The sequence below is a fragment of the Sylvia atricapilla genome, chromosome 6 (genome assembly GCF_009819655.1).
Source record: "Sylvia atricapilla isolate bSylAtr1 chromosome 6, bSylAtr1.pri, whole genome shotgun sequence".
NCBI lineage: Eukaryota > Metazoa > Chordata > Aves > Passeriformes > Sylviidae > Sylvia > Sylvia atricapilla.
The window spans coordinates 22666432-22680797 of NC_089145.1; the positions used below are offsets into that span (position 1 = coordinate 22666432).

General features: G+C 44.3%; 1 protein-coding gene and 1 long non-coding RNA gene across 3 annotated transcripts; one reads left to right on the plus strand and one right to left on the minus strand.

Annotated features, from left to right (window-relative positions):
* Positions 1-217: 217 nt before the first annotated feature.
* Positions 218-13672, minus strand: SYT13 (synaptotagmin 13). 2 transcript variants are annotated; one of them, XM_066322259.1, is made up of 6 exons: positions 13490-13672; positions 9324-9546; positions 7295-7429; positions 5407-5720; positions 1416-1545; positions 218-694 (listed from the first exon to the last, which is right to left on the minus strand). In XM_066322259.1, exons 1-6 carry the CDS (start codon positions 13670-13672, stop codon positions 390-392), a joined length of 1290 nt encoding a protein of 429 aa, XP_066178356.1. In that variant the 3' UTR covers positions 218-389. The 2 variants fall into 2 exon arrangements, with proteins under 2 accessions (XP_066178356.1, XP_066178357.1); XM_066322260.1 differs by lacking the exons at positions 9324-9546; positions 13490-13672 and adding an exon at positions 9208-9222 and having other exon boundaries at positions 7295-7391.
* Positions 1501-2037, plus strand: LOC136363183 (uncharacterized). The gene is made up of 3 exons (XR_010743920.1): positions 1501-1568; positions 1675-1756; positions 1965-2037. It is a non-coding gene; the product is annotated as an uncharacterized lncRNA (long non-coding RNA).
* Positions 13673-14366: the final 694 nt, after the last annotated feature.

Genomic DNA, 14366 nt, shown 5'->3' on the forward strand with positions numbered 1-14366 from the left:
CTCATTAAGGGACTTGAGTGACAGCACTAGATGCCAATGAAAGGCTTACATTTCCATGATAACTTTGCTCCTCTTTGCTCTCCTCTGCTCCTCTACAGAAGGAGGGACCTTTCAGAAGAGACAGTGGGCAGGCAAATAAAATTAATTCAAACCATCCAGGCAGCCAACTCCTTGTTTGAGACAACCACTAGATTAGGTGAGAAATTGTTCCTTAAATACATTTTCCAGACAGTTTCCTGGGCTAGAATGAGCAGGAAGATCAGAGAAGGGTGCTGTAGTCAGTGTGCTGTGCTGAGCAGTTTCATGGAGGTGAAGGTGGAAGGTGAAATCCAGCTTATTCCCCCAGGGTCTGAGGCCTGATGGGAACCTTGTCAGTAATCATGATGAGCCTACATATGGAGTTGGTGCCACATAGCTATTTGTTTCCTGGGGTTCCTCAGCATTTCTTCCCAGTGGTTCCTCTCTGTGCCTGTGACATGTAAGCCCAGACTGCACTTGCCAAGCACATGGCTCTGGCCAGCTCCATCCTGGCTCAGCATTTCCAGCTCCACGCTGGAGGCACGCAGGAGCTCATGAGGCACCTCAAACATGATCATCTCATTCCACACAGGGTTGATCTTGTGTTTTGCACGTTTGGTCTGCTTCTTCTTCAGCTTCAGTGACTGATGCCTCAGGGTCACCTTGACAGAAACATCTGTATAGGGAGGGGAGAGACACACCATGTTAATGAGCATGGAACAAATGGGCTAGACTGGACAGGAACAGGCTGAGTTGGAAGGGACCCATCAGGGTCATGGAGTCCAACTCCTGGCCCTGCACAGGACACCCCAAAAATCACACCATGTGCCCAAGAGGGTTGTCCAAACACTTTTCAAACTACATCAGGCTCATGCTGTGACCAACCTAAATCTCATTTGACTCAGCTTCATGCTGTGTTCTTAGATCCTGTCCCTGCCCATGAAAGAGAAGAGATCAGTGCTTGCCCTTTTACTTCCCCTTGTGAGGATGTTGAAGACCACAATGAGGTTTCCCCTCAATGTCTTCTCCAGGCTGAAGAGAGCAAGTGACCTCAGCCATTCTTCATAAGGCTTCCCCTCCAGGTCCTTTGCCATCCTCATGGCCCTCCTTTGGACACTCTCTAATATCTTAATGTTTCTTTATATTGTGATGCCTAAATCTGCACCCAAAAATGCAAGAGAATTTACACTGATGACATCAAACTGAGAGAGCACAGAAGAAATATTGATCAGGGGGTGTTTGTTTTTCACTTTTTAGAAATTATTCAAATCTCTTTGGCTTTCTTAGCCGGACATCTATTTTATTTTTTTCCTGCTAAACTTCACCTTTCCCACTTTCTTTCTAGATTTACATAATAGCAGAAACAACAGTATCTATTTCCTTGCTATAACACTCACCACTGCCAAGTAGATCTTTCAGCTGCTTGGAATGGAGGTTTTTAGCCTTGATAATCACCACCAGCAGGCGATTAGCTGCTGGCAGGTAGCTAATAGAGAGCAGAACTTCCCCATGTCCTGTGGATGGCTCCTGTAAATGGAGACACAGAAAGGGTTAATTTTTCATATAATCTTGGCCAGAACATTAGGAAAACAGGAGTAGAAGACTGATAGGTGGAAGGTCTTGGGCCAGCTAAGTTGTGTCTCTGTCTTTGTACAGGAGATCTTTCCAGTTACGCTGGATGAGAATACACCTGGCAAAGATGCCTGAGAGGCTCCTCCACTCATAAGGCTCCGATAATGTGAGTTACTGAATCCTTATGTCACTTGAAAGTAACTGCTTCCTGACATCAACTTTTAGTGGAATATTTACTCAGAAGAAGGTTTGAGGCTGACATATATATTTGAGGCAAATAGTCAGAAATTCCTGTTTTGAGAGATCACCTAACTGCCCTGTATTTATGTCCACTACCCCCTTTACTGCTTTTCACAATTCACTTTTGGTTTCAGGTGCTCCATTTCCCAGAAGGCTCTGACTGGATTCAGCCTCCAGCCTGCACTGTCCAGCAGTAGTGTAGAGCTCTCTGGAAAGCAGAGGCGGTGGTTGGGGCGGAGTCTGACCTGGAGCCGGAGCTTCACCTCCCCTGACACTATCTCATACGAGGAAAAACCCAGCCAAGCCGAAATCCTCCGTGAGCTGGGCACAGTACATTACTCTTGCTTCCTACCTGCCTTCCATCAGGACTGTGAGCGGCTCTCCCTGCTTCCTCTCTGGGAGACTCCCTTTCCCTTTCCCTTTCCATTTGCCCTGGACAAGCAGCCCTTGGGGGGAAAGCCTAGGGACACAGTCACACCACCACTGCTCTCCTGTAGGAGAGAAGTGCCATTTCCTTCTTGGGAGCCAGCAGGGAAGAAGAGAAATCCCACTCCATTGTGCGCGGAGCTGACAGTCCATGGCAAGGAACAAAAGCGGAATAGTTATTCTCTCAGTGAGTGGGAGCTTGTGACAGAAATCTGGTTTAGTGTGAGGTTAATGACCTAGAAGAGTCCCAAAAAGCCAATGCCTATTCAACAGACTCATTCTGGGCTCCTTAGCATGTTCTAAATCCTCGAGGATAGACAGCCCTTCTCCAGGCTATTTCTGAGCTCTGCAGTGTCACTACTAAGTGAGGCATAAATATTTCAAAGTAAGTTTTCAACCAGTTACTCAAAACTGCAAGGCAAGGACAGGCCCCTGTATGCTCTCCGTGAGCTGATGGACTCTCCAGAAAACGTGGCTGTCATCGCTGTCTGGTTCAAATGACTAATTTGTCCTGCAAAAATCAGGTAGAAGGCCATTAGAAAGGAAGCCTGAAATTCAATCCCAAGTCAGCCCAAGTAAATCTTTTTTTTCATGCACTCAGGTAGCAATGAAGGGCTTGTAGGCATTTCACTTATATGAATCCTGTCTTAAATTGAAGTGGACCTTAGAAAAGCCCACAGATAAAAAGAGGCAGTTTCAAATGCCTGTATGCCCACTACAAAAGAATTGTACACTGAGGGACAAACCCAAAAAAAAACCACCTCAATGAGAACCCAGAATTTAGGCATGTCGTGAACTGTTTTTGTTTATTTACCCCCACTACCTCTCAGCAGGTCCCATTCTATAGCTCTCGGCTAGAATTGGTTCCTGTAGCTCCAGGCACAGACGGATGCAGTGGAGATTGGGAGGGGGTGGGGCTGTAGACGTGCACACACGCACAAACACACATTGTACTCGGATCACATTTTGTACTTATGACTTTCTAGCTCCTAGTGGGCTGATGAAGTTTTTGGCCAGCCTGTATCCACATGAAAACAAAACTTACAATGGTTGGTCTCTGCTGGAGTTTTGGGTGAACAGACCAAACCAGAGGTACTTTTCCTTCCCCTTCTGGGCTGTGTTTTCTTTGTTTCTTTTTTCCTATTAAATCCATAACCTACATTTTATGCTGAAATCCTGCAAATTCATACAACTATCAGAGCTTCAGTCTTTCTTTCTATGCAATATGAATAAAAAGCAACAAGGGGTTATCAATGAATTACGTGCAGAGCACCACGAAATCACAAAAGGGAAGTTGCTATGCAAGGACACACTATCATCAGCCCACTATCATCACTGTCATTAGCAAAGCAGTGGGAGGGAAGGAAAAGATAAGGATATCAGTCTACAGTATCTGCGCTTTGCATTGCTCACAGGGCTCAATGAATTCCTGAATGCTAATTGCATTACCTGCTTAGCTGTAAGCTCGGCTCTGGGCTCCTTCCCTTGTGTGTGGGAGAATTACTGGGAAGGTAAGAACGAAATTTCTGCCCTTCCTGGCATTTCAAGGAAATGTCACACTTTCTCGACAAAACTCAGTAACTTTGCTCCTGGATGAATGTTGTCAAAAATAGCTCCTCTTTTTTGATCAGCTGTTCCTCACTCCCTCCCTCTCTGGTTCTCAATGAATGATTCAGGATCTGTATACATAAGCTATCTGTGCAATGGTTGGCTCTCTCAGGTCCCAGATGACGCAAATTCAGCTTTCACTGCACATCCTCAGCTCAAACTGGGGCACTGTTCAGCAGTACTGCTGGCGTTAACCTTGTGCTGTCAGCCTGGAGAAGAAATAAACGCTGTCCTGTTTCTGTGTGTGGTTGTGAAGCTGGACCAAGGCAGAATTCCCTGTATATCAGGACTCCTCAGGTGCACTGGAGTAACAACCTATCACTGCTGTGAACAGGCTGTTCCTTGGGCATTGCTAAAAAAGCAGATGCTTCAGTATGGGGGGAGAGAGGGAGAGAGTTACAGGTATTAGACAAATATTGAGTCTTGTGCTTGAAGTTTATTGAACTCATTCAGACCACCCACTTGTTTCTGCTGTCTCTATCCCTGACAAATGGGGTTTTTTTAGTGTGGACAGTCCTGCTAGTATTCAAGTGGACATCAGATTCATCAGCACATTGGAAATCAGAAATGCCAGCTCTGTACTCTGTGTCTGTGGCCAGCTCAGTGGAGAGCCCTCACCCCTGATGGTGACAGGCAATAATTTGTTTCATCCTGCTTGGTGACAGAGCTGATGTTGTTTTGCATTGCTCAGCCGTACCACAGCAGACTACAAGAGGTACCACTTGTGATGAACGAGCAGCAGCAGTAGCAGCATCCTGCTGCCATGTCAAGTGAATTGCTGCTGCTAGAAGAACTACCGAGTTCAGGGTAGGGAAAAGGCTCCTGAGGAAATGTGCAAGAAATTAGTGCACATGAAGCATTCCCTCTACCCACTCTAAGAACTGTTGGAATTCTTCTCTCCATTTTTCCTGTCTGTGCAGCTGGCAAGATGTGGGTAAGGAAGGAAAGGAAGATTTTGATGTTTAAGGAAACCAATATAATGCAATGAATGATATTTTGACACCTTTCAGAACGAATAGCACTGGATTAATTTCAACAAGTATAAGTGTCCTTCAGTCCAGCATTCCAGTCCCAATGATGTATTTCACTCCTAGCTTAAGGCTCCCTCAGGTGCCACCCTATGCCCTACCACACTCAGCTTTGCAGAGTTGCTCCATCAAGTTCTGTAGGCACTCTGATATTTAGCTCTTGCCACTCTGGTCCTGTATCACTAATTCTCAGAAGCTCACACACCTTTTTCTAGAAATAGAATTTGAAATTACAGATGCTTGTGTCAGATTGTAATGTAATTGGAGAAGAGTTGAGGGAGTTGAGACACATTAAGAGCTGGGAGCAGCAGACAGAAGGGGTTCTGATAAGATGAACTACAGACGAGCACAGAGCTATGCTGAGTGATCTCTGCAGTCACACATCACCCCTCTAAATCTGCTCCAAACAAATAAAGCCACCCACCCACATGCAACTCTCCAGGAAAAGGGCTTCTCTTGTCCAAACTCTTAATCATTAGGGTTTCTGAGCGACTGACACAGACTGAGTCCATACCTTCTCTGGGCTCTTTAGCCTTTCCCACTGGGCCTTCCCAAAGGATTCCTCCATTTCAGCAAGGTTCAGTTTGAGTTCCCCCACAATGCTGTGCCTTGAGAACTTGTCACAGTTCCTCAGGGTGAGAGTTAGTGTCCCGCCTGGCATCTCCTCCTCTGTTAATGGGAATCGCAGCACCTCTTCCCAAAGGGTGTGAAGTACCTTCTTCTTCAGCTCAGTCTGGGCCTCAGCAATACCAGACTTGCTCTCCAGTGTGCCCAGTATGTAGCAATGGCAGCCAGCATCTTGGTCCCCACTCATTCTGCCATGCATAGCTGGAAAAGATGGATGGTAAGGACCTCTCACAAAAGACAGCCCTGAAATATCTAAATCGCTTGTTTCATGAGAGGCAGAAAATAAAACAGCTGCATAGACATTGACCCCTGTTCCTGCCTGCATGAGGGCAGATTAAGCTGCGAGCCCATGCTGTGGTGTTTTCCTCAGGCTGCACAATGTCCCTGTCCTTGTGCCACTGCAGAAGGATGCTGCCAGTGTTTGGGAGAGCAACAGCTGAGTTCAAGGAAACACATTCTGTTGAAAGATGCAGAACAGCACTGAAATGAGGCAGCGTGAAACAGGGATTGGCAATTCTCATTTGCCTTAGCACACAAGAAAAGCTTCTTAAATGACTTTAAAAGCAAGAAGGTCAGTCACAGACATCAAAGATGGGATAGAGCTTCCCTTGGCACACGTCCATCCCTCCAGGCCAATGTGGGATATGTCTAAGGGTTATTGCATTCTGCTGGTCCAGCCTCTGGTAAATGAATCCATCAGAAGCAATCCCACAGCCCAAAAGACCTGTCAAGAGGTCAAGAATGTCAAGAGACATTCATCCCTAATTTTATATCAATTTATGTTGAAAAGCCCAGCGTGAGAACGGCATTTCACACTCCTCTTTCAGCTGCATCAACAGAATTTCCATACCTTCTCTGGCAGCAAGAGGAACAAACCCAATGTCCAAGGAACAAACTCCAAGGAGTCATTGATTATCATGGCTTTGAGGGAAAAACTGTTGTCCTTGCTGCAGCCAGCCCAAGGACAGCTGCTCCTTGACTGCCAGGACCCAGGGGTCACAGGCCTCTCCTGGCTTCTCAGGCAGTGGAACTGGGGACCAGAGCCATGTCCTGTGCACAGCAGTGCCAGAGTGGCAGCCAGCCGGCGTGGGTGTTCATCCTGAAGGGGAGCTGTGGGCTTGCTGCTGGCAGGAGGCCCCCAGCAGTGGCTGCCATTCAGCACCCTTTCAATTCTCGCCTCAGAGGGTGTGATTCGATTAGGTTTCCACAGAGATCTACACTGTGCATAGATTATTCATTCAGCTTATTTTATGCTCCCAGAGGAACTGATGATGCTTCAGCCCTGAGTGGAGAAGCTGTTACAGTTGTTAGAGAGTGATATGGAGCCTGGCTGCCTGGCCGGGCACTGCCAGAAGGACTTTTCTCAAAATAAGTCTGTATCTCCAGCTCTGGCTTTGACTTAACTTGAGAAAAAGGCAGTAGGGAGTAGATCAGGTATGAAAGGTATAGAGAGGAAGGAGATAGTAATCCCATTCCTCTTGCCCCCAAGGGAAAAAATAGAAAGAAGAAGTTGCTTTGTGCCATGTCTGGGACTGGAGGAGCCCATCCTGGCTCCTGACAAAGCTATTCCCAAGCTATGCTCTCTCTTCAAGCAGTGACATTGGCAGGTATTCCTGTTCTGCAAGCCCAGAACCAGGGCTAAAAGTCAGAGTATTGATACATTTTAGAAGACAGAAACATCCAGTGGTCCTGAGGGCACCTGTTGGTCTTAGGACTGTCTCTAAGCATGATCACCAGGTGTCTTGCCCCATGCAGGCTGGGGGATGTGTCCTTACCTTCCAGCAGGGCCACGCGCAGCTCTGCCTGCTGCGGGTCGTACAGCAGCGAGAAGTGCAGCTCGGGGGCCTGGCCACCGCTGGCCGCCCGCTCGGGCTTCAGGTGCTCTGTGACACACACGTCCTTTACCACACCTGGAACTGACATAAGCCCCTTTAGCAAGCAGCTCTTCCCCTTCCCCACGCAACAAATACACCTTCCCCTGACTTTGTTCTCCAAATGTCTCACTATTTCTAAAATTGTATGCAGGATTATAATTTAATTTCCTTCTTCCTCCATCATCATACATCCTTTTTGCTCTGTTTACTTGCACTTTCAGCTGTTTCTACAGCACTTGGACAAGCCTTCTGCTCTGCACCACCTTGTGCTCTATGATGGTTCACACTTGCTCTTTTACCTTATGACTAGGCCAAGGTGTCTAAATGACACTCATTACTTGTTATATTGTTTTATGTTCTTTTAGCTGGCATTTTTAAATTTAATCTTATATTTGCTGCAATGAGAATGTGAGTCTGCTCTTGAACCATTGTGCAACTGTGCATTAGGTCAGACCTCTCTAAATATTTTGGGTTTTTTTTTTAATTTTATCAATGAATTCTTTGTCATGAAAAAGACATCAATTTCTATAGCACCTGACCAGGTTGAAGGCAATGAACTTTGGAATCCATAAGGCAGTTTCTCCATGCATGATTTTGGAGCTGAGTATGTATTTCATACTGAAATAAAGCAAGTTGCAAGACTAAAAGAGAACCCAGAGGTTTTTGTCATCCAAAGCTGTTATCTGCAAGGTCAGTTCACAGAAGACAATAGTGGAACCAGCACACTTCCTCCTAAAAATCTCAGCCACAGTTCAGACCAGTTCACTGTGGCATCAAAAGGAGAATGCAACAATTCTTGCTTAATTTTAGCAACACTTGAGCTATAAAATCAGGCAGAACAGGAAGGAAACTTGCTTGTGCCATTAGCAGTGCAGAGAGGCTCTTACACCAACACTTATATAAAGCTTTAGCCTAAATGCAGCCTTTCATCCTTTCCACCCTATAATCTTTTCCCTGACACCTAAGGATGTGGCTCAGACAGTCTCTTCCTCCAATGCATCTGCTTCCCATGGTACTTTCTTTTCCATACTCACAAGCCTCAGTCTGCAAGGGTGAAGGGAGCAATTGTCCTTTCAGAAGGACAAAAATATAATTAAAAAAAATTTAAAAAACTAAAAAGAGTGCTCAATAAAAATAATAGCAAGATGGCATCGTCTCTCTGGCAAATCTTCAGGAAGGCTTTATTAAAGTGGTAACCATAAGAGTAAATTATCTGTTAAAAGATGGCTGTGAAGTTAAAAATCAGTATGGAAGAAACCCAGACATGCTGCCAGATGCATATAATTAAGATTACATTTTCTCTCATGCTCCAGAAATCTTATGTTTCAGGATTTGGAGTGTTACCCTTTGGGCTGGCTGGGAAACAGGAATTCTGTTTTGCAAAAATCTTTGAGGTGTCAGCCTTCAGTTTCACTGCACATTACAATAACTGAAGAACATCTCACCAAACCATGGCAATAAAGGAGCAGAAAAAGTTAGAAGCCTTGACACCCACTGTCCCTGACAAGGACAATTGCTGGACAGCTAGCATTTGACCTGGAGGAGATACTCTGCCTAATTTTGGCCAGATATTTCACATATACTCTTGCTACTGCTCTCAGCACAACTACACTAAATGTGCTTTTCTACAAAATATCTGCTACCAGGGAGACAGATTCTTCAAAACAAAAATGTTCAGGTTAAAAAAAAAATTGCAACCAGATACAACCATAGCTTTGTTATCAGAATGTCCTTATGAGCTCCATGACTTCCTTCTGCTAAACAAATATATTGAAAACAAAGCTCAGAGTGCTCATGATAAGAAAGCAAAAAGCATCCCATGTCTTCATTTCCATATTTATTTATCTAACAACAATCACATTATGCTTAAAAGTATTACAGATCTACACCCACTAAAACAACTGTTAGTTTGAAGACCAAAAGCTCCTACCGTTTTGAGGGAGAACAAACAACTCTTCATTGACTTGTATCTTCATCCTATTCTCATCCAAAGCAGTAAGTTTTCCAGTAGCTGGTTCTTCTGTTGTCTTCAGAGAGTACTGTGTGTAGTTAACAATTTCAGGTGAAGTTACTTCTGGTTTGGGGCCATAAATGTTGGGAAACTTCAGAAGTGCTCGAGGCTGGACTGGCTCTGCAGTTTTCTTAACGTTGAACTGAAAATTAAAACCTTGTTTATGACTTTGCACTAATTACACTAATTCCTCCCAATGTCTTAACATTAGATGAGCTGGGACAGGAAAAAAGCAGGGCCTCTGGTCAGTCCTACCATGTTTTTTCCTGGCCTTGTACAAGCCACTGCCTGTATGTCTGGAGACTTTCTTGTCAACACTGATACCTTCTACTTGCATACACTTGGTAATGGTAGGGAACTAATTACATCAGTGACTCCATCTTCTCAAGGCAGCCACTGCACCAGTGTTTAGGAAGTCCACTATGCAACATAGCATTTTGTTCAGTCTAAGTTTTTGGGCTTTGAAAGAGAAGTGGGCTGAGAATGAAAAACGTCATTGTGTGCCATCCTCACCTAGCATTTAGTTGAGTTTAGATATTATATAAATTACACGGTGTGGGGCTGTAAGTGAGATCCCTCTTGTAGAGATGTGAGCCTCATCAGTCCTGAAATACCTAGGAAATGTGAAGTTACTCATCCAAACTTTAAATGCAGTTTTCCATTCTTCTAAAATTAAAGCAAACCAACCAAGAAGAATACATGAGGAATCACCGGACAGCAGCTAGAAAGGGCAGGTTGCTTTTGCTGTGCAGAGGCATTTCATCCAGCACACACAGAGTGCCTGTCGTGGTGGTGAGCCTCTGCTGTCCTGTCTCTTGGAGCTGCTGTGTCAGGCTGCTGTCCTGCCACTCACTGGCCAAACACTGGAGCGTCCTGCCTGCATTGCTCTGTGCTGCCAGCAGACAAAGCACTTCCAGATCCTTTGGATGAAAAACACTACACAAATTTGAAGCATGGTTAGTACAATCTTTTCTTCCTCTTGCTAAAAGCTAGGTATTTAGTCAGGAAATCCATCAGCACGCAGCATCTAAGAACCCCATTGGGTCTAAATATTCCTCTTGTCTGTCTGCTCTGCAGAATTAGAGACAAGAGACATATGCAAGCACAGTGGGACTAGCCCACCCCCTCTTCCAACTGCATCTGCCTCTGTTTATTATTTTGCTGCCAGCTTTTTCCCAAGTGCTGTGTGCTAATCCACTTACATAGAAGTGCCCTATGGAAGTTCCTTTGCAACTCAGCAGTTGTGTCCTAAATACCGACATGAGTTTATATAGTTCTGCAAAAATACATGAAAGCAAGTGAACCAAAACAAGCAAGGAGGCTGCAAATGATCCTTCAGTGTCCCTGCCCAGTCTCACTCAAAGCACCAGACTGTTGCCACTGCTGGATGTGTTTAGGAATCCTCTGTAGGCTTTGATGAAACTTTGCAAATTTACAGCAGTTTCTCATTTTTTTGTAGATGTATGTTTGTGTTTGAACTCTTCCTTCTTATGTATGCAGGGCATGTCCTTGGGGAGCCTCTGTCTGTAGCAAATACAAGCATCACTGTCATGGGAGACATGCCAAGTGAATAAAATGCAGACTTGCTACATCTTTCTTTTGTCATCTGTGTTTATCAGAATCAGTGGCCTCAACAGATTTCAATAATTAAATGTGTCCAACACTGACTAGGACATACTGTGTACTAATGTAGTCAGAAAAAAGTCCCAACAGAACAATTTATAAACACAGAGATAATAAAATTTCACAAGCTCAGAACTCAAATTGAGATTCATTTCTTGAAGGTATAGAGACTGATTCTGAATCAGTGACAGCATAGGAGAATTCATGTTCCTGGCAAGAAAATTATTTTAATTGGAAAGAATTGCTAAACATATGGAATATGCAAACTAAGAACATTTTGCACATTTCTGTGACAGAATGTTCACTCGGCTGCTATAATATGTCCAGACTTCTTTAAAAAAACCCCATAAAGCCAGTAACATTGGAAATAATACTTCAAATTAAAAAGTCTACGATGCTGGAAGAATGCACTCACTCGGGTAATAACAATACATTTAGGGCAGGTTGAATGATTTTATCCCCTGTTGGTCAAATACTGGATTAAGTCATGGCAAAACTTGATGAATGTAGACGTATTGTGAGGACCATAACTGAATAGCTGCTGGGTACTGGAGGCTTAACTGAACAATATGGAGACTTAGTGCTTATTTTAGTCCTGCAAACAGGATAGCACCTCCATGGACAAGATCCAGGACAGATTAACACTTTCCCAAGATGTTTCCCAAAAGGCTGTATAAAAGGAAAAAAAAGCCCAGTCCAAGGATGGAGTTAAAATGAAGATTTGAGGTGTTTCTGGGTTTGGAGATCACAGCACCAAACTGTCATAGAAAGAGCCTCATGGTAAAGTTGTCTGCGGATTGTGTTGCTGCAGACAACAGCTAGAAAAGTTGCTATGCAAAGTGATATGGCTGTCAAAGTTACACATTTTTCATTCACATTAACAGTAAACTTGGAAAGATCTCCACATAATTGTACATGCTTATATACAGGGTGTTAGCAAATCCCCCTTCTTGTAGGAAACACAGGAAAGAATCCTGAAAGGGACATGACTAAGCTATCAAACAGAATAGCAGGTGAAATTCATCCTAGGGAAATGCAAACAGGTACTAGGAGTTATTCACCATGCTCATGGAGAGAGGCTCAGAATTAGCAGCAATCTCTTGAGAAGTCCTAAACTCCATGCAGAACTTAATTCATGGTCAGTGGAGTCATCCTCCCACACCTCTATTCCCCCCTCTAGCAGCCAACAAGATCAGCTAATGCCATTCTCTGTACCTAAAAAGTTCTTTCTTTAAGTTCTTAAAGTACTGTTTGTAGATTTGGTCATCTTTCCTGAGCATAAACTGCAACAGGAACATGAGGATGCCAAGGTTTTTTCTACTAAGAGCCCAAGACTGAAAGCCAGAGAAAAGCTGACTATTGAATTACAAACATTGCAGAGGAGTTCAATTAGGACTCCTGCAACACTCTTAAAGAATACAAAAATAGTAGTCAGCTCAAATAATTAAAATGCAAACAAAGACTTATACAATGGAGGATAGGCCTTTGGAATGGGCTTCTACGGTGTAACACTTGGTGGAATAGCTGGGTGAAAGTGAAAAAGACACAGGCAAATATCATGAGCAACAGCCAGTAGCTAATACTTTCAGAAACTGACTTTCAGAAACTGACTTTCAGAGCTATAGCTCATGCTAAAGACCACATTCAACCGAGGAAATCATCAAACACTTCCCTTTGAAGAAGAGATTCCCATTATTAAGTATATTAGAAGCATTCCATTATTCCCCTAGCTCCCTCTTGCACTGAGCTCGAGAGTAAATCAGACTGCTTGGATTCTAACAAAAATCAAAGAATACACAGGGATACCTGACACTATCCATACTCCACATTGCTTATATGGTCAGTGAAAAAGAAATTCACAGTGTGATGAGATTGTTCAGTCATCACAACCTAGATTCTCACTTGCTTTTTGTCATGATTTCAATGCCTTGTTTTAACTTCACACATGATTAATTCCCTCAGTTAGAGGGGCAGAGGGAGGAGAAAGGAAGGTTTTCACAAGAAACCAGCTGTTGACAGGGAACTATCCTGCAGGAACTATGAGATATTGTGAATAGAATTAAATAGCTGCTATATGAGATCTCAGCAGGAGCCATCTCCTCTTCACAATGCTGTGTGCCACCTGGTACAGTCCAGTCTTCTCTTCTTAGGAAATGATTTCTCTTTTGATCTATCTTAACAATTAAGCAGCATTTCCAGTCCTCATCCCCTGTTTCTGCCATTAGCAGCTTTCTCTTTGGCTCCATGGCAGCTGTCTCCTGCCTCCGGTAATTCTGTGGTACCCAGCTCGTCTCTGTTTTTCCCTCACTTCTCCTCCCGCTGGCATGTTGTTATATCCTGAACACAGCAAGCAGATAAACAGGCAGCACAAATCACATGCTGAGTAGCCTAACAGAGAAGTTGCATTCCCACCCTCTGCATTTAAAGAAAAATCACAGAGTAAATTAGAGACTGTGCCTTACTTGCTGGACTGGCTGAAGCACACTGGGCTTAGTGTTTTCCGTCTCCTCCTCCTGATCCTTTTCTGAGAGTCCTTTCCCAGGTTGCTTGCATTTGCAGAAGCAGGTGAGACCGCAGAGGGCAAGGATGCTAGTTGCAGTCCCTAAGGTAGCCCCCAGGGCTATAACTGGAGCAGACAGAACCATTGTCCTGCGCTGCACAGGAACAGAAAGCACAGAGACCCTGTGGCTCTTTCTACTCCCTGGGAGAGCAGCTCTCCCACATCCACTCCGATTTCTAGCTTGGCTTCATTCTCCTTGGAAGTCTGAAAGCAATTCTCTTGTGCAGAAGAGAAAAGGGACCAATCTATTCACACAGATAAATCATCCCACCTTTGCTAGGCAACAAGGCTACCTTTCTATCCTGCTGATGGAGTTGCTGCTCCAGGTCAGGGAGAGGAAATAATAATTGTGGTGCCTGCAATCTCCATAGAGCTGCAAACAGGCAGTTTTCATTGAAGCCTGTTCTCCAGCTCCACTGGGAAAAGTCTGATGTGTGATAGAGAGGAAAGACGTCAGCAGAAGGGGCTGGCCTTGTTAGCTAACTCACAGAAAGTGCATCCAAATGTTTTATCATCTCTCTAGCAATACTTCTCAGAGTTGGCTTGCTGGTATGCTCAAGAGGTTGGATTTTTTTGTCTTAAGGCAAAGAGAGTGACTGCCAAAAGCTGCTGGCCTGAGAAGCCCTGTTATGATAGCCCTGCACACTAACTCTGTGGTCAGAGTAAAGCCTCTGTATAAGTCAGGCAAAACTTTCTCATCCTTCAGAGACTGCAGAACAAACACAAGCAAGAATTAAGCGCTGTCCCATGCTTTACCACCTGCCCCTCAAAGCACAGGG